The sequence below is a fragment of the Lepidochelys kempii genome, chromosome 1, assembly GCF_965140285.1.
Source record: "Lepidochelys kempii isolate rLepKem1 chromosome 1, rLepKem1.hap1, whole genome shotgun sequence".
In the NCBI taxonomy this organism is placed as follows: domain Eukaryota; kingdom Metazoa; phylum Chordata; order Testudines; family Cheloniidae; genus Lepidochelys; species Lepidochelys kempii.
In genome coordinates, this window is record NC_136380.1 from 49,975,359 (window position 1) to 50,002,996 (window position 27,638).

At 45.1% G+C, this 27,638-nt stretch overlaps 1 protein-coding gene across 7 annotated transcripts in view; it reads right to left on the reverse strand.

The window, feature by feature from the left end:
- STARD13 (StAR related lipid transfer domain containing 13) overlaps nt 1-27,638 on the reverse strand; it is a 491,362-nt gene that overhangs the window by 192,926 nt on the left and 270,798 nt on the right. The window contains exon 1 of one of the 7 annotated variants that reach the window (XM_073341725.2): nt 25,489-26,183. The exons of the other annotated variants lie outside the window; for them this stretch is intronic. Coding sequence (XP_073197826.1) covers nt 25,489-25,615 — 127 coding nt within the window. The 5' untranslated portion in view covers nt 25,616-26,183. Of the gene's footprint in view, nt 1-25,488; nt 26,184-27,638 lie in introns of those variants that run through there. 7 annotated transcript variants of the gene reach the window in all.

Consider the following 27,638-nt stretch of genomic DNA (forward strand, 5'->3'; position numbering starts at 1 on the left):
GATCTACCTTTTGTAAAACCATGTTGTATTTTGTCCCGATTACCATTGACTTCAATGTCCTTAATTACCTTCTCCTTCAAAATTTTTTCCAAGACCTTGCATACTACAGATGTCAAACTAACAGGCCTATAATTACCCGGATCACTTTTTTTTCCCTTTCTTAAAAATAGGAACTATGTTAGCAATTCTCCAATCATACAGTACAACCCCTGAGTTCACAGATTCATTAAAAATTCTTGCTAATGGGCTCGCAATTTCTTGTGCCAATTCCTTTAATATTCTTGGATGAAGATTATCTGGGCCCCCCGATTTAGTCCCATTAAGCTGTTGGAGTTTCGCTTCTACCTCAAATATGGTAATGTCTACCTCCATATCCTCATTCCCATTTCTCATGCTACCATTATCCCTAAGATCCTCTTTAGTCTTATTAAAGACTGAGGCAAACTATTTGTTTAGATATTGGGCCATGCCTAGATTATCCTTGACCTCCACTCCATCCTCAGTGTTTAGCGGTCCTACTTCTTCTTTCTTTGTTTTCTTCTTATTTATATGACTATAGAACCTTTTACTATTGATTTTAATTCCCTTTGAAAGGTTCAGATTGAGAAACTGGGACTGTTCAGATTGAGAAAAGAGACAATTCAGGGGGATGTGCTAGAGGTCTATACAATCATGAATAGTGTGGAGAAAGTGAATACGGAAGTGTTATTTAGCCTTTCACATAACCCAAGAACCTGGGGTCACCCAGTGAAAATAATAGGCAGTAGGTTTAAAACAAACATAAGGAAGTATTTCTTCACACAATGCAGTCAGACTTTGGAACTCATTGCTAAGGTTGTGAAGGCCAAAAGTATAACTGGGTTCAAAAAAGAACTGGATACGTTCCTGGAGGATGGGTCCATCAATGGTTATTTGCCAAGGTGGTCAGAGATGCAACCCAGTGGTCTGGGTGTTCCTAAATCTCTGACTGTCAGAAGCTGGGACTGGAAGACATGGAGTGGATCACTCAATAAATTGCCTTGTTCTGTTCATTTCCTCTGAAGCATCTGGCACCAGACACTGTCAGAAAAAAGGATACTGGGCTAGAAGGACCATTGGTCTGACTCAATATGCTATTCTGATGTTCTGATTAGAGTTGCTGGAGCTCTACTTGGTATGTTACATATACTGTTTCGACTATGCTGAATTCTGGACTATGTTTGAGGGATTTATGTCCATGGGGCTTGTCATAAATATAAAGGGAAGGGTAAACCCCTTTGAAATCCCTCCTGGCCAGGGGAAAGCTCCTCTCACCTGTAAAGGGTTAAGAAGCTAAAGGTAACCTCGCTGGCACCTGACCAAAATGACCAATGAGGAGACAAGATACTTTCAAAAGCTGGGAGGAGGGAGAGAAACAAAGGGTCTGTGTGTCTGTCTATATGCTGGTTTCTGCCGGGGATAGACCAGGAATGGAGTCTTAGAACTTTTAGTAAGTAATCTAGCTAGGTATGTGTTAGATTATGATTTCTTTAAATGGCTGAGAAAAGGATTGTGCTGAATAGAATAACTATTTCTGTCTGTGTATCTTTTTTGTAACTTAAGGTTTTGCCTAGAGGGGTTCTCTATGTTTTTGAATCTAATTACCCTGTAAGATATCTACCATCCTGATTTTACAGGGGGGATTTCTTTATTTCTATTTACTTCTATTTTTTATTAAAAGTCTTCTTGTAAGAAAACTGAATGCTTTTTCATTGTTCTCAGATCCAAGGGTTTGGGTCTGTGGTCACCTATGCAAATTGGTGAGGCTTTTTATCCAACATTTCCCCGGAAAGGGGGGGTGCAAGTGTTGGGAGGATTGTTCATTGTTCTTAAGATCCAAGGGTCTGGGTCTGTAGTCACCTAGACAAATTGGTGAGGCTTTTTACCAAACCTTGTCCAGGAAGTGGGGTGCAAGGTTTTGGAAAGTATTTTGGGGGGAAGGACGCGTCCAAACAGCTCTTCCCCAGTAACCAGTATTAGTTTGGTGGTGGTAGCGGCCAGTCCAAGGACAACGGGTGGAATATTTTGTACCTTGGGGAAGTTTTGACCTAAGCTGGTAAAGATAAGCTTAGGAGGTTTTTCATGCAGGTCCCCACATCTGTACCCTAGAGTTCAGAGTGGGGGAGGAACCTTGACAGGGCTTATGTAATAAATTAACCCCATAGGGGATACAGATAGTCAGGAACGACTGTTTGGATGATTTCTGGAGAATCAAAAGAGGGAATTGAGGCAGATGCACTTGTCATGTTGTGACCGCAGGAGGGCAGCCTATGACAGGTGTGAAACTAGGGAAGTGTTCTGGATCTCTGCCAATTACATCAGATAGTAAATCACTCAGTGTATACAGAATGACACACAATAAGACCAGGTAGAATAATAAATGGTCTCAATTCCAAAATACTTGTAAGATGTCATCACCAAAATGAAGTGGAAGAAATGCAGATCCTTTTATTAGAAGGATGGATTAAAACCTCCAGACCTAAAACCTGCTAACGAGTGAACATATGATATTCAACAGCTGTAAAAATAGCTTGACAGGAATCTAAAGTTAGGACTGCTATATTCAGTCCTGGACCAGTGTTTAAAAAGCACTGCTATATGCAATGGCTAGTGATAGGGTTAAAGTCTGCTATCTTGTCACTGGGCCTAGAAATAAAAACCTCTACTGCATTGGAAAGCTTGGTCTCTAGGTTTCCAGTGGAGATGGAGGTGTAATATGTTCATTCTAATAATAGAAGACAAAGTATATCATCTTAAATTTGTGTCAGCAGATAAAACAGTCAAAAGCACTTTAGTCCTATTTTCAAAAGCATTTGGCTTCTTTGTCTCATTGAAAGTCAATACTGCCTAAGTCACTTTTGAAAGGGGAACTTAGATTCGGGTAGTTATCAATGGCTCCATGTCTAGTTGGCAGCCGGTATCAAGCGGAGTGCCCCAAGGGTTGGTCCTGGGGCAGGTTTTGTTCAATATCATCATTAACAAGCTGGAGGATGACGTGGATTGCACCTTCAGCAAGTCTGCAGATGACACTAAACTGGGAGGAGTGGTAGATACTCTCGAAGGTAGGGATAGGATACAGAGGGACCTAGACAGATTAGAGAATTGGGACAAAAGAAATCTGATGAGGTTCAACAAGGACAAGTGCAGAGTCCTGCACTGAGGACAGCAGAATCCCATGCAATGCTGCAGACTAGGGACCGAATGGCTAGGCAGCAGTCCTGCAAAAAAGGACCTAGGGGTTACAGTGGACGAGAAGCTGGATATGAGTCAACAGTGTGCCCTTGTTGCCAAGAAGGCTAATGGCATTTTGGGCTGTATAAGTAGGAGCATTGCCAGCAGATCGAGGGACGTGATCATTCTCCTCTATTCAACATTGGTGAGGCCTCATCTGGAGTACTATGTCCAGTTTTGGGCCCCACACTACAAGAAGGATGTGGAAAAATTGGAAAGAGTCCAGCAGAGGCAACAAAAATGATTAGGGGGCTGGAGCACATGACTTATGAGGAGAGGCTGAGGGAACTGGGATTATTTAGTATGCAGAAGAGAAGAATGAGGGGGGATTTGATAGCTGCTTTCAACTTCCTGAAAGGGGGTTTCAAAGAGGATGGATTTAGACTGTTCTCAGTGGTACCAGATGACAGAAAGAGGAGTAATGGTCTCAAGTTGCAGGGTCGGGGGGGGGGAGGGTTAGGTTGGATATTAGGAAAAAAACTTTTCACTAGGAGGATGGTGAAGCACTGGAATGGGTTACCTAGGGAGGTGGTTTTTAAGGTCAGGCTTGACAAAGCCCTGGATGGGATGATTTAGTTGGGGATTGGTTCTGCTTTGAGTAGGGGGTTGGACTAGATGAACTCCTGAGGTCCCTTCCAACCCTGATATTCTATGATGCTATGATTCCCAAGTCACTCAGGGCCAGAGTTTTAAATGTATTTAGATGCCAAAGGAGAATAGAGGCACCTAGTGGGATTTTCAAAATCACTTAACTATCTAATTGTACTGATTTAAATCATTTTAGAAATCTGGCCCTGTGGCACTTTTGAAAATTTTACCCAGCATCTTCAGACAAAAGTTTAGCAGTTACGGTCTTACAAACTGCTTGAAAATAACATATTTAGACCATTTGAAGGAAGAGTTCGAATTCCATCCTTCAAATGTTGCTATTATGATGAGTGCTACAGAAGTGTTTCTGGCGTAAAGAATTTTTTAAAATGGAAGCATTAATTTCTAACAATAGAAGCTGGAGAGAGATTAGCTGTCAAAATAATCTCAAGACTTGAAAGAATAAAAACTTCTCACTGAGAATGATGTGACTTTAAGGTCCAAAGTCTCAAATTCTGCCACGTTAGGGACACTTTGTTAGATCAACAGAAATGGTTTTAGAATCTGGGAACTTTTCTAAGTACTAATCCTAGACCAGCCATCCGAAAGAATAATGTTCCTTCCTGAATGATATAAATGGTCTGCAGGAAATACAGACCTCTTGACTTGTTTATAACAGAGGGGAGAGAGGACACACTTTGTGTGTGTGCGTGCGCCTATGTGCAACCTGTTTGTTTTTACCTTGTGATGTTTAGAGTGGCACAGGCCAGTGACAGATATGTGCAGGAATAAGACAAATTCCAAACCCTACTGCTGTGTGCTAACAAATGGATTATGAAGCTCAATGGCGATTACCAACTTTCAATCATAAACAATTACACCTTCTTGCTGTGACTTTTTTGTGTGTGCCTTCTAACATAATTTTTGTAATTCCCTATGAAGAAATGTAGCTAAGTGTGTATATAACCTCTGAAAAAAATCAGGAGATATCAGCACTTCTGAAAGGTTGGTCCCATGACATGCAAAGCTACACTAACGCATGGATTTTTAGCTTAGTGCACTGGGAATTACATGCATAAATCTCAGTGCAATGAAACTTTCTAACTTGTACTTACAGAATCAGAGAAGTTCAGAGTTATGGATGTCACTCTGTGTACCTGACTCCCTCAGCTATGCCTCTTGTACTGCAAAACCTCAGTGTAATGGGCAATCCAGCACATCGTATTGTGATGCCTATTGTGTTATAGATATTCATGTATATTATTGCCCTCTGCTGAAAGGAATGGCAGAGTAACTGTGTAAAAATTCATTTGAGCATAAGCTTTTGTGAGCTACAGCTCACTTCATGCATCTGATGAAGTGAGCTGTAGCTCACGAAAGCTTATGCTCAAATAAATTTGTTAGTCTCTAAGGTGCCACAAGTCCTCCTTTTCTTTTTGCGAATACAGACTAACACGGCTGCTACTCTGAAACCTGTCATGTAAAAATTGTTTACTGCTTAAATTAGCTGAATTGCTCTTTCAGCTGACCTAGTGGAGGTCTTTTAGAGCCAACAATCATGAATTTTACATGATCCTGATTGCTGCATGTATACTGTTACTTACGACAGTGGTCTCAGATTATTACAATATACGCTGCACTTCCAAGGCATAATGGGATCAGGTGAAGGCAGTTTCATATCTAAGCTGTAAGGAGGACAGGTGAAAGAGCCACTGAAGTGCAGTGCTCTTGCTGATGCTCCGAGCCCAGCTGAACTGCCTCTAATACTAACATCTTTTTCAAGCCTGTAACTATTGGGGGAGAGAGACCACTACTACTACTTTATTAGTTTTAGGAGGGCAATATTGCCAAACCCAAGCATTCCAAAAACATGACTGGAGCTCCAAAATTCATGAGATGGGCTTAAAAATCATGAGATATTATAAAATAAATGTTGGATTTTTTTATTTGCCTTGTGTGTTTTTTGAGTCCTTAAGGTTCACATTTTCCAGTTTTTCTTTGCAGCCACGATGGCTAGAAACTTTTTTTTAGATGAAATCTGAGACTCACATAATCACATGACTCCAATAGCTGGGGTTTTAAGGGAAACACATATCACAAAAATTGGCAACACTAGGTAGAAAAATAAGAAAAGCAAGATAAATAGCAAGAAACGCATAGGTGATACAAAATACAGAGAAAGCTTAGGAAGACATATGTACCTCAAACATTCACCTCTTCAGTAAAACCATTCTGGTCTCTCTGGCAAATAACATATAATATAAGTATTCAGAAACTTTAACAATGGCTTCTTTTTTAAAATGAGAAATACAGTAAGCACTGTAAAGAGTTAATTTACCTTTTAACCCAAAGTGACATGAGACAGAATTCACTTCAAAACTAAGATTCACTCAGTCCTTCAATTTGAGATCAGATTCTACTGTACTGTGGAAAGCAAGGAAGTGGGAAGATGATGGAGGACACGTGACCTCCCCACCTGTCTTCCCCCTGCCCCGCCCCCAGCCTGAGCCCCCCTTGCTCTCCCTGTCCCACGTTACTTGGGGCTCTGTTCTCCCACTGCGCTGCCCTCCCACCCCCGCTACATTCAGCTGCTCTTCCTGGCAGCCAAAGCCAGGCAGGGAGCAGGACAGAGCACTCCTGGACACTGCCTCCCGCACCGGGCTTCGCTTCCAGGATAGCTGGCTGTGAGAGAGCCTGCGGCCTGGCTGGCGGGAAGGGGGGAAGAGCAGGGCTGAATTAATGCAGGGGCTTTTGGGGCTGCAGCCCAGGGCCACGGGCTAAGTGGGGCCCTGGTGCAGCAGGGCTCAGGCAGGCTGCCTGCATGGCCCCATGCTGTTCCCGGAAGCAGCCGGCTACTAGCACATCTCTGTGGCCCCTGGCGGGGGCGCGAAGTGGCTCCATGTGCTGCCCCCACCCCCGGCACCATTTCTGCAGCTCCCATTGGCCAGGAACCAGACAATGGGAGCTGCGGAGGCGGTGCTTGTGGGCAGCACAGAGAGACATGCTGTTCCCCTCCCAGCGGGGTGCGCAGAGACGTGCCAGCAGCCGGCTGCTTCCGGGAGCAGTGTGGGGCTATGGAAGGCAGGCAGCCTGCTAAGCCCTGCTGTGCCACCAGCCGGGAGCCACCTGTTGTAAGCGCCTCTCAGCTGGAGCCGTCACCTTACACCCCCTCCTGCACCAGGTCAGAACCCCATCCTGCACCAAATTCCCTCCCAGACCCTGCACCCCCTCCTCCACCCCAATCCCCTGCTCCAGCCTGGAGCCCCCTCCTGCACCCAGACTCCCTCCCAGAAAGAAACTAATATACCAGCTGTTCTAAGGTAAGAAGTAGGCTATTTTGAATTAACTCATGTTTTAAGACTGAAATGTAACCACAGACCGGCTTTATGTTAATTAAAAGGCAAGTTTAGTATAGCGTTAATAGCTTTGATGCCATAATTATGGTCATTTTGTTTTAAATTAGGAAAAGACTTGTGCGATGGGTTCGGTCACAAAGACCCCCTTGTGACTGCCACCTGATGTGCTGACACTACCTCTGAGCCCATTTTCCCTGCCAGCTTGTGACTTCAGAACCCTGCCTGGTTGAGCCAGACATGCTAGCTTGCTGCAACACAGACCCAGGTCTGAACCACATCCCATAAGCTGCAGACTTAACTGAAAACAGCTTAAGAAGTGCTCCTGTCTCAAGCACCTAGATACCCAGTTCCAATGGGATCCAAACCCCAAATAAATCCGTTTTACTCTGTATAAAGCTTATACAGGGTAAACTCATAAATTGTCCACCCTCTGTAACACTGATAGAGAGATATGCACAGCTGTTTGCTCCCACAAGGATTAATTACTTACTCTGGGTTAATTAATAAGCAAAAGTGATTTTATTAAGTACAAAAAATAGAATTTAAGTGGTTTCAAGTAACAACAGACAGAACAAAGTAAGTTACCAAGCAAAATAAAACAAAACACGCTAGTCTAAGCCCAAAACATTAAGAAACTGATTACAGATTAAATCTCACCCTCAGAGATGTTCCCATAAGTTTCTTTCACAGACTGGAGTCCTTCCTAGTCTGGGACCAATCCGTTCCCCTGATACAGTTCTTGTTAGCTCCAGCTCAGGTGGTAACTAGAGGATTTCTCATGACCGGAACCTCCTTTGTTCTGTTCCACGCCCTTATATAGCTTTGGCACAAGGCAGGAATCTTTTGTCTCTCTGGGTCCCCACCCCTCCTTGTAAATGGAAAAGCACCAGGTTTAAGATGGATTTCAGTACCAGGTGACGTGGTCACATGTCCTGTGAAACCCCAAGCCTTCATTCTTCCTGGCCTGACTCACAGGAAGGCTTGCAAGTAAACAGAGCCATTTAGATCCAACTGTCCTAGTTGATGGGAGCCATCAAATTCCAGGCCACCATTAATAGCCCACACTTTCCATAATTACAATAGGACCTCAGAGTTATATTTCATATTTCTAGTTTCAGATTCAAGAATGATACATTTATACAAATAGGATGCCCACACTAAGTAGATTATAAGCTTTGTAATGATACCTTACAAGAGACCTTTTGCATGAAGCATATTCCAGTTACATTATATTCACATTCATTAGCATATTTTCATAAAATCATATGGAGTGCAATGTCAGAACTTGTATACAGAGGCCCCACAAAATCTAATAGCCCCAGGCCCACAGGAGAGTTAATGTGGCCCTGGTGGGGTTCTGGCTCGCTGGCCGCTGTCCCCAGAAGCTGAGCTTGGGCGGGGCAGCCTGCTGCTGCTGCAACCAGGTGCTCTCCCTTCAGCCACTGCACTGCACCGCACCGGGCAGCGTCCCAGGAAGCATGGCTGGAAGAGGTTCTGGCCCCGCCCCTTGATCTTCCCACCTGGGCGGGCTGCTGGGGGGGGCACTTGACCCTTTGTGACTCTCCCACAAATCACCTATTATTTATATTGGGTATTTGCCTCAATTTCAGCCACTGGTGAAGCTGCATTGGTGCAAACCCTCAATGTAGCTGCTATAAAACAAGATGTGCATTGGCTTGCAGTAGGGGTCAATTGTACCAGGGTAAGTTGTGGTTTACTCTATGTACTCTAGGGGCTTTCATTGGTGCAGCTTATACTGGTGACTAGTCACACATGGCTGAAAATTCCCAGTGTAGAGAAGGCTAGTTTGTTATAGGCAGTTAGCATGGACTGTCTATTGTTGTAGCTACACTAGGATTTTTTAGACCTAGAATTCCCCAAAAGTGTAGTTCCACTGGTGTTAACAGGATGGAGGCTGTAGCACAGATAGGGCTCAGGTGGATTTTTCCACTGTCTCATCTAATGCCTGAGCCTTGTCTACACAATAGCTTCCACTGGTGCTACAACTGGTGGAGCTACATAGAATGTGAATTATCAGTTCAAAAACATCCTTGATTAGACAAGGCCTCTGTCTCTATTTCACCCGTCTGGGAAAGGGAAGTAGTAACATCTAGCAATCTCACTCAGGTAAGAAAACTGTAGATTTTGACTGCCATGACCAATATTAGGAAGGAGTCTGAATGAAAAAGATTGTCATTGTTTAATACCAGACAACCACAATACTCTGCAAACTGTACATTCCCACCAATCTATTTTTAGCTCCTAAATATAATGGAAAAATATTTGAGTGACAGTATAGAAATCAATATGTGCTCTTAGTTTTTTTCTGGAAAAAGACAGCACATCAATATGTTATAAACTTTAGTGTTCAGATACACTGGAGATAATTTAAGTTTTTTACAGTGTGCCTTCCATAAGCCTCTATCAATATACCCCTTACCTTAGCATATTGACCAAGTAACAACTTTTACACATTGGCCCAGAATGTCCCCTCACTAGGAGAGCTGGGAGAGTGGCAGTGGGGAGAGGGAGATTTATTTACTGGGAAATGAGATGTGATTCCATCCCAGAACCCAGTGGATGTTGGGAGAACCACAGGAAGTCAGTGGCAAAAATACCAAAATAGGTCTCACCCTTGAGAGACCCAGTTATAAATGGCTATTCATACTATCTGCCAGAAATGCTTATGGGTAAATGCTACAGCTTAGCAAGTGAACTATCAACCTCTGGAATGAACTGACATTTATCAAAGAAGTTCTGTAAATAACAATTGGGTAGAATTTGATTGTGATTTAAAATATCCCAGTCTTACAATCCCGACCAACTTGCCATCTTATCAGCATAGCTTCTTGTGATGTTTGTGTTTCAATGTGTGGAATTTGTTTAGGTAATAAATGTTCAAGTGGGGAAGTAGGGCTCATGGAGATATGAAAATAAAATGAGCCTCTCTGTCAACTTCAGAGTTCCTGCTGACTCTCCAGAGCCAGTCCAAACCCCAAAAGTGGGAGCAACAAGGGAGCCCGCAGGGCAGGGATGGGTATGTAGAAGTTAGAATGGTACTGTGAATTTTGGGATGGTTGGGAATCATGCCCTCTGTAAAATCCCAGGCTGGCACAGAAATACTCAAGCAGAATGGCTTCTATGTCACTTTATTTCTGTAATTAAATATTTGTTTTCTTGTGTCTTTAAGTGATGCTAGCAAATTTAGCAGTCGAGTGGGAAGGATAAGAGGGGACCAGAGCCAATGAGAACCTGGGAAAGGAAGCAGAAGTCAGAGTGCAGAAAATCTGACAGAATCAGACCCACTGGGGTCATGAGAAGACAGTAGCATCAGGAGTGGGAAGGCAGAGGTATTCTTAGAATGGCTGATGCAATGACACTTTGCCACCATCTCCCCCTTTTCAGACTCAGGCTGCTACTCATTGGTGTTAACTCACTGTGATGAGAGAGAGAGAGAAAGAGAGGAGTGTAGTTTGGGGAAACTGAATTGTTGTGGGGTACTGGAAAGGACAGCCATTATATCTTTGGGCAGTCTGCCCATCACTACTTAATACAGTATTGGCATTACATACATGATATAAAGGATACCTATATTTTAAAAATTATTTTCACCACCTAAACAAACTCCTAGCATTAACATACAATTCAATTTTGACATGATTGAGACTCCCACAGAAATTCTCTGGCACACCTCACCAAAGGATTAATCATAAATGTAATTTCTTTTCTTCCCAGAAACACCTCGGACTGAATTATGATCATCTTTCAGAGCTTTTGTCTTTAACAATGAAATCTTTTCCCACTGCTATGTGGGGGATTTAAACATGTCAATCCCATTAACGTTAATAGGAGTTTGTACTCTCACTCTCTCAGTGGAGGTACAGTGACTTTGGTTTGTTTCCTTAACATGTGGGTATCATTTCAAAACTAGTCATAGGAGGGTAGGTACACAAAATCCATCATGATAAATAGCAGGTTTTCTGTACACATCTCCGAGGCTCATTTTGAAAAATGACCCTGCAATGAAATTGTCTTTCAAAATAAATTCAGTGGTTTTATTGAGCTACTTTAATTGGGTTAATCTGTTTCATTTGCACTGCACACAAAGGTCTTAATTAAGAAGAAAAATTATAATATAAAGACTAGCTCCGATGGAAACCAATGCAAATTCATTTAAGGTCATCACTCTGTTATGAATGCTCCCTTTGCACTTACATATATTTCTAAAACCTGTAACCTATTTCCTTTGTCAAATAATGATATATATGTTAATATATGTTTTGCTTTTAAAATTCAGAACATGATTCATTCACACTGATGTCTTTATTAGCCAGAAATAATGTAAACATGGAAGTACTGACTTCATAATACCACTTCTGGAAAGATAATGTTCTTTAAAAAGAGCTTGCAGGGAAAAACAATGCTCAGACATTCCCATTGCACGTTACTTGCAGCTTCACCAAGTCACCATCAATGAAATGAGATGTTTATACATTTCTACCTTGATTAGGAGACATTCAGTTGTATTTTTCATGGTATAATGGCAATGGAAGTTATGATGCATATTACAATTACAAAGACAATTAGTTTGCACAAGATATGTTCAAAGACATTGTATCAAGTCCCAACTCAGCCCTGGTCTACTCTAGGAGTTGAGGTCAAATTTAGCAGCGTTAAATCGATTTAACCCTGCACCGTCCACACGATGAAGCCCTTTTTTTTGACTTATAGGGCTCTTAAAATCGATTTCCTTACTCCACCGCCGACAAGGGGATTAGCGCTGAAATCGGCTGGGTCAAATTTGGGGTACTGCGGACGCAATTAGACGGTATTGGCCTCTAGGAGCTATCCCACAGTGCTCCATTGTGACCGCTCTGGACAAGACTCTCAACTCAGATGCACTGGCTAGGTAGACAGAAAAAGGCCCGCAAACTTTTGAATTTCAATTTCCTGTTTGGCCAGCGTGGCAAGCTGCAGGTGACCATGCAGAGCTCATCAGCAGAGGTGACCATGATGGAGTCCCAGAATCGCAAAAGAGCTCCAGCATGGACCAAACAGGAGGTATGGGATCTGATTGCTGTATGGGGAGAGGAATCCGTGCTATCAGAACTCTGTTCCAGTTTTCGAAATGCCAAAACATTTGTCAAAATTTCCCGGGGGATGAAGGACAGAGGCCATAACAGGGACCCGAAGCAGTGCCACGTGAAACTTAAGGAGCTGAGGCAAGCCTACCAGAAAACCAGAGAGGCGAACGGTTGCTCTGGGTCCGAGCCCCAAACATGCCGCTTCTATGATGAGCTGCATGCCATTTTAGGGGGTTCAGCCACCACTACCCCAGCCATGTTGTTTGACTCCTTCAATGGAAATGGAGGCAACACAGAAGCAGGTTTTGGGGACAAGGAAGATGATGATGATGAGGTTGTAGATAGCTCACAGCAAGTAGCGGAGAAACCATTTTTCCCCGATAGCCAGGAACTGTTTCTCACCCTGGACCTGGAGCCAGTACCCCCTGACCCCACCCAAGGCTGCCTCCCGGACCTGCCAGGCGGAGAAGGGACCTCTGGTGAGTATACCTTTTAAAATACTATACATGGTTTAAAAGCAAGCATGTTTAATGATTAATTTGCTCTGGCATTTGCGGCTCTCCTAGATGTACTCCCAAAGCCTTTGCAAAAGGTTTCTGGGGAGGTCAGCCTTATTCCATCCACCATGGTAGGATACTTTACCACTCCAGGCCAGTAGCACGTACTCAGGAATCATTGTAGAACAAAGCATTGCAGTGTATGTTTTCTGGCGTTCAAACAACATCCGTTCTTTATCTCTCTGTGTTATCCTCAGGAGAGTGATATCATTCATGGTCACTTGGTTGAAATAGGGTGCTTTTCTTAAGGGGACATTCAGAGGTGCCTGTTCTTGCTGGGCTGTTTGCCTATGGCTGAACAGAAATGTTCCCCGCTGGAGGGTGAAGGGGCTAGCCACACGCTGGGGGGGGGGGGGGGGGGAGGCAAGGCAAAATGCGACCTTGTAACGAAAGCACATGTGCTATGTATGTAATGTTAACAGCAAGGTTTACCGTGAAAGAGTGTACCCATTGTTCTAGAAAATGTGTCTTTTTAAATACCACTATCCCCTTTTTTCTCTCTACCAGCTGCATGTGTTTCAAGGATCACAGGATCTTCTCCTTCCCAGAGGCTAGCGAAGATTAGAAGGTGAAAAAAAACGCACTTGTGATGAAATGTTCTCTGAGTTCATGCTGTCCTCCCACACTGACAGAGCACAGACAAATGTGTGGAGGCAGACAATGTCAGAGTGCAGGAAAGCACAAAATGACCAGGAGGAGAGGTGGTGGGCTGAAGAGAGGGTTGAAGCTGAAAGGTGGCAGCAGCGTGATGAGAGGAGGCAGGATTCAATGCTGAGGCTGCTGGAGGATCAAACCAATATGCTCCAGCATATGGTTGAGCTGCAGGAAAGGCAGCAGGAGCACAGACTGCCACTACAGCCCCTGTGTAACCAGCTGCCCTCCTCCCCAAGTTCCATAGCCTCCTCACCCAGACGCCCAAGAACGCGGTGCAGGGGCCTCCGGCCACCCAGCCACTCCACCCCAGAGGATTGCTCAAGCAACAGAAGGCTGGCATTCAATAAGTTTTAAAGTGCTGTGTGGCCTTGTCCTTCCCTCCTCTACCATCCCTCCTGGGCTACCTTGGTAGTTATCCCCCTATTTGTGTGATGAATTAATAAAGAATGCATGAATGTGAAGCAACAATGACTTTATTGCCTCTGCAAGCGGTGATCGAAGGGAGGAGGGGAGGCTGGTTAGCTTACAGGGAAGTAGAGTGAACCAAGAGGCAGGGGGTTTCATCAAGGAGAAACAAACAGAACTTTCACACCGTAGCCTGGCCAGTCATGAAAGTGGTTTTCAAAGCTTCTCTGATGTGCACTGCGCCCTCCTGTGCTCTTCTAACTGCCCTGGTGTCTGGCTGCGCATAACCAGCAGCCAGGCGATTTGCCTCAACCTCCCACCCTGCCATAAATGTCTCCCCCTTACTCTCACAGATATTGTGGAGCGCACAGCAAGCAGAAATAACAATGGGAATATTGGTTTCGCTGAGGCCTAACTGAGTCAGTAAACTGCACCAGCACGCTTTTAAACGTCCAAATGCACATTCTACCACCATTCTGCACTTGCTCAGCCTGTAGTTGAACAGCTTCTGACTACTGTCCAGGCTGTGTATGACTTCATGAGCCATGGCATTAAGGGGTAGGCTGGGTCCCCAAGGATAACTATAGGCATTTCAACATCCCCAGTGGTTATTTTCTGGTCTGGGAATAAAGTCCCTTCCTACAGCTTTTGAAACAGACCAGAGTTCCTGAAGATGTGAGCATTATGTACCTTTCCTGGCCATCCCACGTTGATGTTGGTGAAACGTCCCTTGTGATCCACCAGTGCTTGCAGCACTATTGAAAAGTACCCCTTGTGGTTTATGTACTCACTGGCTTGGTGCTCCGGTGCCAAGGGATATGGGTTCCGTCTATGGTCCCACCACAGTTAGGGAATCCTATTGCAGCAAACCCATCCACTATGACCTGCACATTTCCCAGGGTCACTACCCTTGATATCAGCAGATTTTTGATTGCGTTGGCTACTTGCATCACAGTAGCCCCCACAGTAGATTTGCCCACTCCAAATTGATTCCCAACTGACCGGTAGCTGTCTGGCGTTGCAAGCTTCCACAGGGCTATTGCTACTCGCTTCTCAACTGTGAGGGCTGCTCTCATCTTGGTATTCTTGCGCCTCAGGGCAGAGGAAAGCAAGTCACAAAGTTCCATGAAAGTGCCCTTACGCATGCGAAAGTTTCGCAACCACTGGGAATCATCCCAGACCTGCAACACTATGCGGTCCCTCCAGTCTGTGCTTGTTTCCTGAGCCCAGAATCGGCGTTCCACCGCATGAACCTGCCCCATTAGCACCATGATGCCCACATTGCCAGGGCCCGTTCTTTGAGAGAAGTCTGTGTCCATGTCCTCATCGCTCACATCACCACGCTGACGTCGCCTACTTGCCCGGTATCACTTTGCCAGGTTCTGGTGCTGCATATACTGCTGGATAATGCGTGTGGTGTTTAATGTGCTCCTAACTGCTAAAGTGATCTGAGCCGGCTCCATGCTTGCCGTGGTATGGCGTCTGCACAGAAAAAAGGCGCGGAACGATTGTCTGCCGTTTCCCTGACGGAGGGAGGGGCGACTGACAACATGGCTTACAGAGAATTAAAATCAACAAAGGGGTGGCTTTGCGAGAAACTGAATGGCCCCCTCAAGGACAGAACTCAAAACCTCAAGGACAGAACTCAAAATTGGGTTTAGTAGGCTGTTGATTTCAGAGAGAGAGGGAGGGAGGAGAAAATGAATACAAAACAAATCTGGTCTATTTCTTGTTTTGAGCCACTTCATCTATCTTTATACATCTTGCTGGCAGCAGACTGTGCAGTACGACCGCTAGTCATCATCAACACCTGGGTGCTCGGCAGAAGATGGTGCAGTATGACGACTAGTCATCATCTTCTGCTAGCTGCAGGTTAAAAGACAGTGCACTGCCGGTAGGACTCAATCGCCACAAAACGAAACAAGGGAAATGACCTGGCTGAGTCACTCCCATGTTTGCCCAGGCGCCTGGTTAAAAGAGCACCCAGGACTACGTCGATGATGGCTACCAGTCATACTGCACTGTCTGCTGCCAAAAGGCAATAAATTGCTGCTATGCAGCAATGCAGTACCGCGTCTGCCAGCACCCAGGTGACATACGGTGATGGTTAGCTGAGGGGACTCCATGCTTGCCGTGGTATGGCGTCTGCACAGGTAACTCAAGAAAAAAGGCGCAAAACGATTGTTTGCCCTTGCTTTCATGGATGCAGGGAGGGAAGAGGGGCCTGATGATATATACCCAGAACCACCCGCGACAATGTTTTAGCCCCATCAGGCACAGGGATTTCTATCCAGAATTCATATGGGCTGCGGAGACTGCGGGAACTGTGGGATAGCCACCCACAGTGCAACGCTCTGGAAGTCGACGGTTGCCTCGGTACTGTGGACACACTCTGCTGACTACGTGCACTTAGACCATTTGTGTGGGGACACACACAATCAACTGTATAAAAACGCTTTCTACAAAACCAACTTCTATAAATTCAACCTAATTTTGTAGTGTAGACATACCCTCAGACTCCCTAGGCAATGTTAAAATAACCACTGTTGGCCTGATTTTCAAAGGCACTGAACATGTACAACTAAACACTGAAGTCAATGTAGGTTCTTGGAAAAATCAGACCATATGTGCTTATTGTAACAAACTGTAATGGCATACTGGAAAATCCGTCTTTGCATTCTCTGTCTACAGTCACAGGGGCCAAATCTCACTAATTTTACACAGGAGAGTGCCCAGATTTTAATTTGTGTGATTCGGATGTGATTTTTTTTTTTTTTTTATAATCACAGATTTTGTTTACTACATTGGAAACTGCTACAGAAAAATGCCAGAAAGAATGTTCAACATATCGTGGTATTAATCAGTAAGATAAATTGTTTGTGAAATCATTTTTTCTAAAAAGAAATTAGAAGGTGGATTCTCTTGTTCTTTAAAACAAGTCTTTAAAGGAAAACAATGTGTTACACACCACCATATTCTTTAACTGATGTTAAATATAAACATTGACCATGAATCATGTCCTCAGCTAGTGTAAACTAATGTAGCTCTATTGAAGTCAATGGGTTTACTATACCAATTTACATTTGCTCACGTGGTACCAGATCTGCAGCAACTTCTTTTGGGCTGCCATAGCATTCCTACACTGCAGGTATGCTGCACTCATATTGTATCAGAGCTGTATTTGAAAGGAGACACATGACCTATAAATCAGTTCCCTCAAAGTTCATAACTGCTTAATTTTAATTGATAAGTAACAGTTATAAGGCATCCTTAACACCTCAGTGTGGCTGGGCCTGCTCCATAGATGTATGAGACTTCCAGATAATTCAGGAAGTGATGCTGGCAGTTTAAGAGGCATTCTGCCCTTTGAGATGGTACAGAATCAGCACCCCAACTTGGTGCTAGAAACCACTACTGCCAGAGGTGCTATCAGCATACAAAACAAAGGTCCTGGTCACTTGCAGTAATCAGAACAAACCAACCACAAGGGGCATTGTCTTTATGGATGTGCCAAATTCCAAAGGGTAATTACTTTCTGCCTTCCTAAGCAGAGCTGGCTGGAAAATGGAAGTCCCTTCCCATGAAAACTCTCATTTAACAAAAATAAATAAAAAACACCCTGAGTCAGGACAAAATGTGTTTTAAAAAATAAATCTGTGAGATGGGATTTCCAGAAAACTTGCACTTCAAGAGAACCAAAACTGACTTTTTCAGCTTGCCAGCTGTCCACCTGGAAGGCTCTTGTCAACTTCACTTTCCTCCTGCAGGCAGAAAATGAAAATGACAAGAGCCATCCAGGCCAGCCGATGTAGATTGAGTGCCAAGGCTCTCCACATTTCCCCCATCCGACCCCTGCTACTGGAGGGGTAGCCAGGTTGCGGGGCAGGGAGCCAACCAGGGCACTCAGCCTGATTCACATCCCCCCAGCCAGGCAGCAGCTGTCTGCCTGGAAGACTCTTTTCAGTTTTGCTTTTGCCATACAGGCAAAATGTGAAATTGATAAGATCCTTCCTGGTGAGCAGCCAGGGAGATGTCACTTTGATTTTCCTGACAAAAAATAAAAATTTTCCAATGGAAATATCTGATTTTGTGAAAAGGGCATTTTCCATTGGAATACTGTTCTGATGCAAAATTCCCACCCAGCTCTATTCCTAAACCTTTACTAAAGATTCAATTGGACAAATTATGCTTTCTATCCTAAGCTATCCCATCCCTGAGATAGTTGCATTTCAATGGTGATTGAAGTGATCCATATAGTTGCAAATCAGAGTCTAAAGTGTTTTTAGATTATTGCAGGTGGAGCTGATAATGATGCTTATAGTCAAACTTGCCTGATATCTCCCTGTTTTCAGTTACTTATAACTTGGCTAAACTCTTCTGTGACAGGTGACTGCCTCAGGCTGATTTAATTTTTTGTAGTTTCAGCAAAAAGAGTTCAGCCATTTTCAAGAGAAAAGTTAGAAAAAAATGTTTTGCCCATGTTAAAAGTATTCTTACAGCTGTTTCACAGAGAAGCTCTTGTACCTCCATGCTTTGGAATAAGGACTTGAAATTTGGCATCAGGGAAGCGCCTTTTGCTGTTTCCACGAGAAGCTTCCCAAATTTGACCAAGTTGAGCTGTTGAAAAATTGCAGAAGCCACGGACTTAGTAAGGACTTGTTGCAGTTCCGCAGCTAAATTATCCAAAGATTTCATTTGCACTGAGCATGCACCAGCCCAGGGAAGGACAGCTGAGAAGGATTCTGCCTGTGATTACTGCTTTGGGCTGCTGTAGCAAGGGGCACTGTAAGTGAGAGAAGGGAGACTCACTCTCTCCAGTGCTCTACCTACCTACTGGTGCCCAGGCAGTGGTGGAGGAAGCAGTCTGACTCAAATGTAGGAGGAACAAGAGGTGGACCTGAAGGAGGAAGGCAGCAGAGGGAGTAGGTTGGGTCAAGGAGCCTGAAAGGGGCAAGATTAGGACAGGCGTGGCAAGGAAACTGGGGCTGAGATGATGAGCATCAGGTGGGGAGGACAGGGACAGGTTAGGCGAGAAAACTTAACGACAGACAGGTATTTGGCTGCCTACTTTGCCCAACTGGTCTGATCTGAACACATCTAAATAATGAAAGAGTGATTGGAGCAGGGGAACTTGACCCAGGGTCTCCTGCCCCACAGGTGGGTGCCCTAATCACTGGACTGCAGTCATTCGGTCACTCTCTCATTATTTAATCCACAGGGGAACAGCTTCAGCAGGCGTTCCCATGGCTCAGTAACTCGAGCACTCTCCTGAGAAGTGGGCAAGCCCTGTTCAAATCCTTTCTCCCGCTTTTCCAGGGAGAGGGAATTGAACCTGGGTCTCCCACATCTCAAGTGAGTGCTCTAACCACTGAGCTAAAAGTTACAAGGCAGGTGGCACCCCTCCTCCAGCCAGTCTGTGTGGAGACAGACAGTGAGTAGACTGGCTAGGTTAGGCAGCTCCCTGCATAGTGTGCAGATTTTTGTGGGTCGCATTCTTAGGTGCTTCTCTCTCCCCATTCACTGTACAGGGAACGGAGGCACCTAGCTCAGCTTTGTAGGTTGCAGCAGTGTTGCTGCAGTGATTTTCCAGGCACCAAAAAATTAGGCACCATGACGTTCAGCGTTGCAATGCTTAAGTGCCTTTGTAGGATTCAACCCAAATTGCGTGCTCCTCATTCTGGGTGACTAACTTCAGATCCTGGAGTCTGATTTGAAAAAACATGCTGAGTGCTCAGCAGCTGCACCTGAAGTCAATGGGGGCTCTGCTTTGACCATATAAAGTGCTATATAAAACTACATACTCTGAAATATTAGGTATTTTGAATCTGGCACCCAAAATTAGTGGCCACTTTTGACCTTTAATCTTTCTGTGACTCAGTTTCTACCTGCACAAGGGTAATAATCCCCTCCCCCGGCCCCACAGGGATATTGTAAAACTAAATACATGAATGTTTGTGAAGCACTCAGATACTATGGGGATGAGCACCACAGAAAAGCCCATGAGGAAATTAATAATTCTGTATTCAAAGCAGCGTTTGAATAGCATGCAGTAAATAATATCTGCGAACAATGAGGAGAAAGTAAAATACTGAATAGCTGCTCATTCAGTAAGCGCTGTCTGTCCTGTGCACCGACAGAGGCAAGGGGTCTGTGGGGAAAATATAGTATGGGATGATGTAACTAAAGACTGCATCATAATACATATGCAACGGAGGACAAATTAAGGTTGCACAGACAACCTTAATTTTGACATTTCCTAACTTTCGAGTGCTTAACTTTGCAACATTAACAATATTTCTGTTTTGTTTTTTGGATGTAATTATTTATAGCATGCCTTAAAGAAGTTCTGTATTAAAATCACAAATGAGTTTGATTCCCCAGAGTTTAAATTCCAGGGTATTACTAATTGCATCTCTTGGTTTTTGGTACTGTTTCTCTCCCTCTATGTGTGAAACTTGCAAGCTGCTAATTGTGTTAGTACATTCTAAGACAGAGTCTGTTCTCAAAGCAATTCACAGAGAGAGAGACTCAAAGCAATACTCTAACAACAGAAACAGCACCCAGAGACTCCCCACCCTTTTGTTGTATTAACAATTGGGATTAAAATAGAGATAGAGGATGTATGTGGATGGATGCTTGGTGTGGATAATAACTGAATGATCAGGGAGGTGCCAGCCTAAGAATCCAGTGTCCCTCGGCTGAAGAAGGCGTCAAGTGGAAATAATCAGAGGATCCCCCCGGTGGGCAGACTGGAATCCACCCAACAGCCTCAAGGATGGGAGAACCAAAGAACAAGATAACATCTTGGAGCCCTCAGGAATGTGCTATCTGCTGATTGATTCAGCAACAGCATGATGAAGCAATTCCCATAGACTGGCATAGGAAGAAATTCCTATAAAAATAGACTCTAAAAAGTGAGAACTTTGGGGTCTGATTCTGCAAACCAACTTCCAGAAGCATCAGATGAGCATCTGACAAGGCCCTGCTCCCTCCTCATGTCCAGGCCACCTGGCCAGTGGCTTGGCATGAGCAACTCTAAGGCTGGTAACTATGATAACAACCTTGCAGAACCTGTGTGTGTGTTTGTATGAATGAATGTGTGAATAAATATGAGATTGAATGGAATGTTATAGCTATAACTAACTGCTTACTATGATTCTTTCTGTATTCACAGTAAATGTGGTATTTTGCCTTTTTCCCTTTAATAAGATCCTGCTGGTTTTTATTTTATTGGTACAACAGCATGCCAGAATGTGCGTAGCACTTTTCAATTGCATACAAGTTATCCTTCTGAAACAAAAGTGCTAAATAAATTTGAGAGAGACAGAGTGGGTGTGGTAATATCTTTTATTGGACCAGCTTCTGTTGGTGAGAGAGACTGTGTGGAAGCAGGAAAACTTGTCTCTCACCAATAGAAGCTGGTCCAATAAAAGATATTACCACACCCACCCTGTCTCTCTAGTATCATGGGACCAACATGGCTACAATACTGAATAAATACATGTAAGCTATTATTATTACTATAACTTTTACAATGGCAGGTGATCATGATTTGAGTCAGGATTTCAGTAAGCATTATAGGATCATAAGTTTGTTTGTTTTTTTTTAAATCAATATAACTGAGTTTCAAGACGTGAAGAAAAACACTCAAATCCATAAAGCAATGGATTTCAGTCAGTCATGCTTCAAATGTGGTAGTCTGATGGTCCAGATTTACAGCCAGGTTAAAACTATCCAAGGTCTTTCTATATATGGTCTTTTGGACAACCTGATCATCAAGGCCCAATCCAGCAAAGCACTTAAACATATGGTTAAATTCAGTGATCAGGGACTTCAATGGGACTTAAAACAGGTGCTACGTAAGGGCCTAACTTCTCCACTGAATTGTCTTCAGAGTAAATTCCAGTGTACCAGATCGTCTTTAAAAATTAGATCATCAAATCAATAGTGTATTTGATAACTTTCTCAAAAGTAATGACTGAATTTATTTTTCCAGTCTTGGACTGACACTGACAATAACAAAGTCACACCAGAGAAGGAACCTGTTAGTGAATTCTAAACAGTCAAATGAAAATGTTAGTGTAACAAGAATCTTACCTGAACATGACCTGCCTAGGTAAGAATAATAAAAAGCACATAAACTACTAAAAGCACCACTTAAGTCATTATATTAAGTATACTCACTAATTTAATAAACAAGTCGGGGTCAGTGGAACAGAAAAATAGAGTAAGAGCTGGTTTTGCAACTTGCAATCCAGCCTGAATAAGGGGCACCACATAATTGTCCAGTACCAGAAGCAGAGTAGGAACCAGAGCATTACTCTTGGTCACACACTGCTTCCTAATCACCTTTGCTTAAGTGAGGGGGTGTGTGTGTAGGGAAGTAACACTAAACAAGCCTCTTCCTAGCATAGCTTCCTTCCCCCTCTAGTGCACAGCACTCCAGCTGGGCTGGCCCAAGCAGTGAGGGGAGTAGAGCCAACACTCTGTCCACTCCCTGTTCTTGCTCATCCACTCCTTAGCTAACTGCATGGGAGTGGGAGTAGCAACTGCTTTCCCCTACAACATATGTTAATACCAATAGCCCATTCAGGGAAGAAAGAGTGCCTTACATTCTCCTCCCCTGTGAGGCCCATGTTTGAGCCTTAAATAAAAGGGTGAAAAGGTAGAGTAAGACATAGGAGTAAATACATAAGAGCCCCCAAACCTCTTCTACTTTCACTGATAATAATGATGATGATTTGCTATGTAACTGTTTCATTTAGCTGGAAGTCAGGGGGAAAAAAAAACCCAGTAAGATAAGGGTTAAAAGTGTTCTTCCTGTCTCTGTCATTCTTCTGAAGTCCTACTTAACTGTCAAGGACTGCTGGTGTGATTGTCATTCAGAGCTACAGCATAAATATCCGCTTTGGAAAGAAGGAAAGTTGGACAACTGTTCACCTCAGTGTGATCTCATTTATTACTACAGATGGCCAACTGATTAGCCAGCCAGCAAATAATGAGGTATTTAGACCAGCCTAAATTCTATGCCTTTCATTAATGGAAGAGGAAAAGAGAGGCCACAGGGATATTTACTGGGACCACAGAGGCCAAGACTAAGATAAACACAAAAGACAAATAAATACAAATGCAAGGGCAGAAAGCCAAGAGACATAAAACCATCTGAGGAGCAGGATATATTTGGAATCTGCTAACTCCATAGGTATTATTTGTACACATTTTGTTATCTTGTCAAATGAACCATGCAATTAGATAAAGGGCACCTTTACCACAAACTCACCAGCATATTATAATGGTATTAACAACATATAAACTACAGCAATGCATTAAGCCAGGACTTGAGGGTTTTTTAGCTAAGAAACCTGACTCCATCAATTTTAATCCAAGTTCCTTTAAAAAGTCGGCTGCTGCTCTGTGGCAGTCTGCCCAGGCCTTCTGCTCACTCAAGCAGTAGTTGAGGTTTGTTTGACAGAAGATGGCTAACCCAGTGTCCCAGCTGAATGCCCTGCTGGTATGTGCTTTTAACAAAGTGCTAACCAGATTACATGTATGGAGATATTAATATTCTCTATTTTTATGCTTTCTCAGAACTATCAAGTTTAGAAATAAGCAAATAGGATTCTGGGGCTCTGTGTCCTTACCTATAACCAGACACTACTCCACAAATACCAGTTCTTTGCCATATCCAAATATTCTGTACTAAGTCTTCAAAACCAAGCATGTAATTTGTATCCATTATTTTAACTATTTGAACCTGTGGACAATTATTTTGTGGGCACAATTTAGATGCCTACATTAGAAAAATGTGCCCTATATACTCCAATACCAGCATGTTACAAAGTCCTAGATGGTGTCCTTCAAACGATTTACAAGACAATAGAATGTAGTTGAAGAATCCATGTTTTGCAAATTAATCTTCATTACATTTGACACATTCGTCTTGCATTTATAATGTATCTAGTTATCTAGTGTGCTCATAAAATTATCTTGGTGCCATTTAGATCTTTTCATCTTCAAGGTGTTTTATAAACATTAACTAATCATCTGTTTACATGTGTAAAATCAACATGTTACTGCCATCTTGTTCTCAATATGACGCGAGTCACTCCTGAAGGGGGTGATTTATTGAATCTCCTCTGACTTTATTTGAGGAGATTAAAATTCTAGGGGCCAGATTTTCAAAGGCATCTTGGTGTCAAAAGTTGCGGACAGATTGCAAAGTGAGTCAGGCACCTAATCTGCTTAGGAACTTTTGAACATCCCACTAGGAGCTTATTTACATCATTAGGAGCCTAAATACATTTGAAAATCTGGCCCCAGGTCCCCCATCCTCCAGGTAATTAGAAATATAATGGGTGGATGTTGGAATGTAATTGGGCAGTTTACTTCTTAATTTGGATCTGGTAATTTTGAAGTCTCCCCTTGCAGAGTATGTCTTCACTGCAGAGTTAACCAGGGATCGTACCCAGGTTTTAACCCTAATCCCCTACCATCCACACACAAAAACCTTTCCCTCAGTTTCCACCTGCTTTGAATCCCACCTGCTTAGCCAGCTGAGGTAGAGCTCACAACGCTCTCTATGACTGGGACACTGCCCCCACTGTGGGTAAGGAAGGGCATGGGAGCGGATTGTCCTCCTCATGACCTGCTCTGGCTTTGTAACATCCAGGGGATGGACCTCCCTGCCTCCTCCATATGGGGATCTGTCTCCCTTCTTACTGCTTGGTTTGCTAATAGTACCTCAAAGAGCCATCAATAATTGAGAGCTGTCACATATAGGAACTCTTAGAAGTTACAAAAAACAGAGCAAAAAGAAAAGGAGTACTTGTAGCACCTTAGAGACTAACCAATTTATTTGAGCATAAGCTTTCCTGAGCTACAGCTCACTTCATCAGATGCATACTGTGGAAAATACAGAAGATGTTTTTATATAGACAGACCATGAAAAAATGGGTGTCTATCACTACAAAAGGTTTTCTCTCCCCCCACCCCACTCTCCTGCTGGTAATAGCTTATCTAAAGTGATCACTCTCCTTACAATGTGTATGATAATCAAGGGGGGCTATTTCCAGCACAAATCCAGGTCCTCCCCCCCCAAACCCACTCTCCTGTTGTTACTCTGAAAAACGGAGCAAGAGTACTTCGGTGCTTCAGCTGTAGACGTGGGTGTATAATATGCAGACACAGTGCCATAGGGAGGGGACACAGGCCAAAACTGGACAGAGGACAGACACTCAACTGCTCAGGGGGCACACAAAGCGCTGCCTAGAGCACAAAGCTAGTGAACACAACACACACTCATGGCTGTATTAGGCACGAGTGCACACCCACGCTACTCACAGCTGGCTAAGGCACTAGGGCACAGCCACTAGGCTGTATAAGCCCCGCTCCCACAGCTGTAGCCCGCACTAATGCCCCGCGGTGCAGGGCGCACTCGGCGCTGTACGAGCCCCGCACAGAGCTGCTGTTGCACAGCGGGAGCCGCCAGACAGGTGACCCCAGGACCCCCCTGGAAGCGGGCACTGCTCCGGCAGGAGAGCCAGGGCAGGGACCCCCACTCCTACCCGCGGGGGGCAGTGCGCTCGCGGGACTGACCTGCCAGCCGTCTCTCTCGGACGTTTCTCCACAGTAAATCCCAGGCTTTGGCGGTGGAGTCCCGCAGCTGCTCGCTGAACGACCGCCGGAGCTGGGGCTTGGCAGACCCGCGCTGGCCGCTCATCATTGAGTCCCCCACATCGCCGCGGACTCCCCGCGGCAGGTCCGGCTCCGCGCGCGCGGGCTGCGGCTCAGGCGTCCCGGGACGCGCGGCGGCGGCGGCGGCCAGGCACCGGGAGCGGCAGGCGGCGTGTGTGTGTCAGACCCCGCGGCGTCCCCCCGTGTCACTGCAGCTCCGAGAGGCTCGGCTAACCTGTGCCTGTCTCCCCGCGGGCGCTGACCCCAGCCTGGCTCCTCGCGGCCCCGCTCGCGGAGCGCCCCAGCGCACGGGCCAGCTGGACAGCAGCTTATCCCCCCGCACAGCAACTCCCCTCCCAGCGCACCAGGGGCTCCGCGCTCTTCTTCCTCTCGCTGCCTTCCCGCCTGGCTGTCCCCGCAGCCCCTTGTCGCCAGGCTCGGATCACTCCCGAAGGTTTGCCCCGTCTTTGCGGGCCATTCCGGAGCCTGGCTGCTGCATGGCCACGCAGGGAGCCTTGCCCCCGGCCGAAGCCTGGCAGAGACTTCCAAGCACCAGTCCCCGGCCAGCTCGCATGGTCCCAGTAAGAGCTGCAGGAACTGGCTCCAGCTGAGAGCATTTTTGGTCTTTACTACCGGACTCGATCGGCTGAAACACCTCCAGGAGGTTCTATTTACCTGTTACACACCCCAGCTAGGCCCTGGGCTCCCTCCCAGCAGGGCCCCCTAGCTCCCTGCACTGCCACAGCCCCACCACCAGAGCCCCTGCCTGCTGGGGTGCTAGTGGCAGGGGTCACCCCCCAACCATGTAATGGGGACCTGCCACTACTCCTGGGACACAGCAGGCTAAGCCCTGGTCTACACTGGGACTTTAGGTTGAATTTGGCAGCGTTAAATCGATGTAAACCTGCACCCGTCCACAGGATGAAGCCCTTTTTTCGACTTAAAGGGCTCTTAAAATCGATTTCCTTACTCCACCCCTGACAAGTAGATTAGGACTTAAATCGGCCTTGCCTGGTCAAATTTGGGGTACTGTGGACACAATTCGACGGTATTGGCCTCCGGGAGCTATCCCAGAGTGCTCCATTGTGACTCAGATGCACTGGCCAGGTAGACAGGAAAAGAACCACGAACTTTTGAATCTCATTTCTGGAGACTGCGGGAACTGTGGGATAGCTACCCACAGTGCAACACTCCGGAAGTCGACGCTTGCCTTGGTACTGTGAAAGCACTCCGCTGAGTTAATGCACTTAATACACTTAGAGCATTTTCTGTAGGGACCCACACACTCGCATATATAAAAACGATTTCTAAAAAAACGACTTCTATAAATTCGACCTAATTTCGTAGTGTAGACATACCCTAACAGAAGGGAGGGCTCGGCCACTAGCTGCCAGAGGATTCAGAGTCGGGGATCCTCACTTTCACCCCCAACAGAGGTGCCCGTTGTGCGTGGGAGGGGGCTTCAGACCACCGCCAGGGAGAACTCACCCACCAACGCCCCCACATAGCCATGATGGGATGGCACCAGCAAGGCATCCCCACCTTCATACAATGTCCTCTGTTCCTTTCCTCAGGGGACTCCCCTATGTAGGAAACCATGCTCCAAGGCCCTTCCCCTACTCCCTAAGACCATGCACCAAGGGGGTGGGGGTGTCAGCCCTTCACCCACTCTCCTGGACCTCTGCTTCAAAGAAAGGTTGGCAACCACTGTTCCCTTCTAGTTTTGTGAGTGTACCAACTGCCTGGCATAGCTCAAATTTATCACTTCTCCCCAGCACCTTTTTCCTTCCCCTCTTCCCCATCCCTTTTCCTCCCCTCCCTCTTCATTCCTTCCACACCCCACTTTCAGGATTGCCTCCTCCACAACCCTCACTCAGGCAGCCACTCCTTTGGTACACAGGGTCAGAGGGGGCTCACCTCCCTTAGCCCCTGACCATCCAGAGAGCAGCTTCAGGTCCTGGACTCCCTCAGACCAAACAGCCAGAAAAATCGAGTGGCTGGGGGCTCCAGTGGCTGCAGCCCCTTCCCTTCTCTGGCCCCTAGCAGAGCACCAGTGGCTGCCTGTCTCCCCA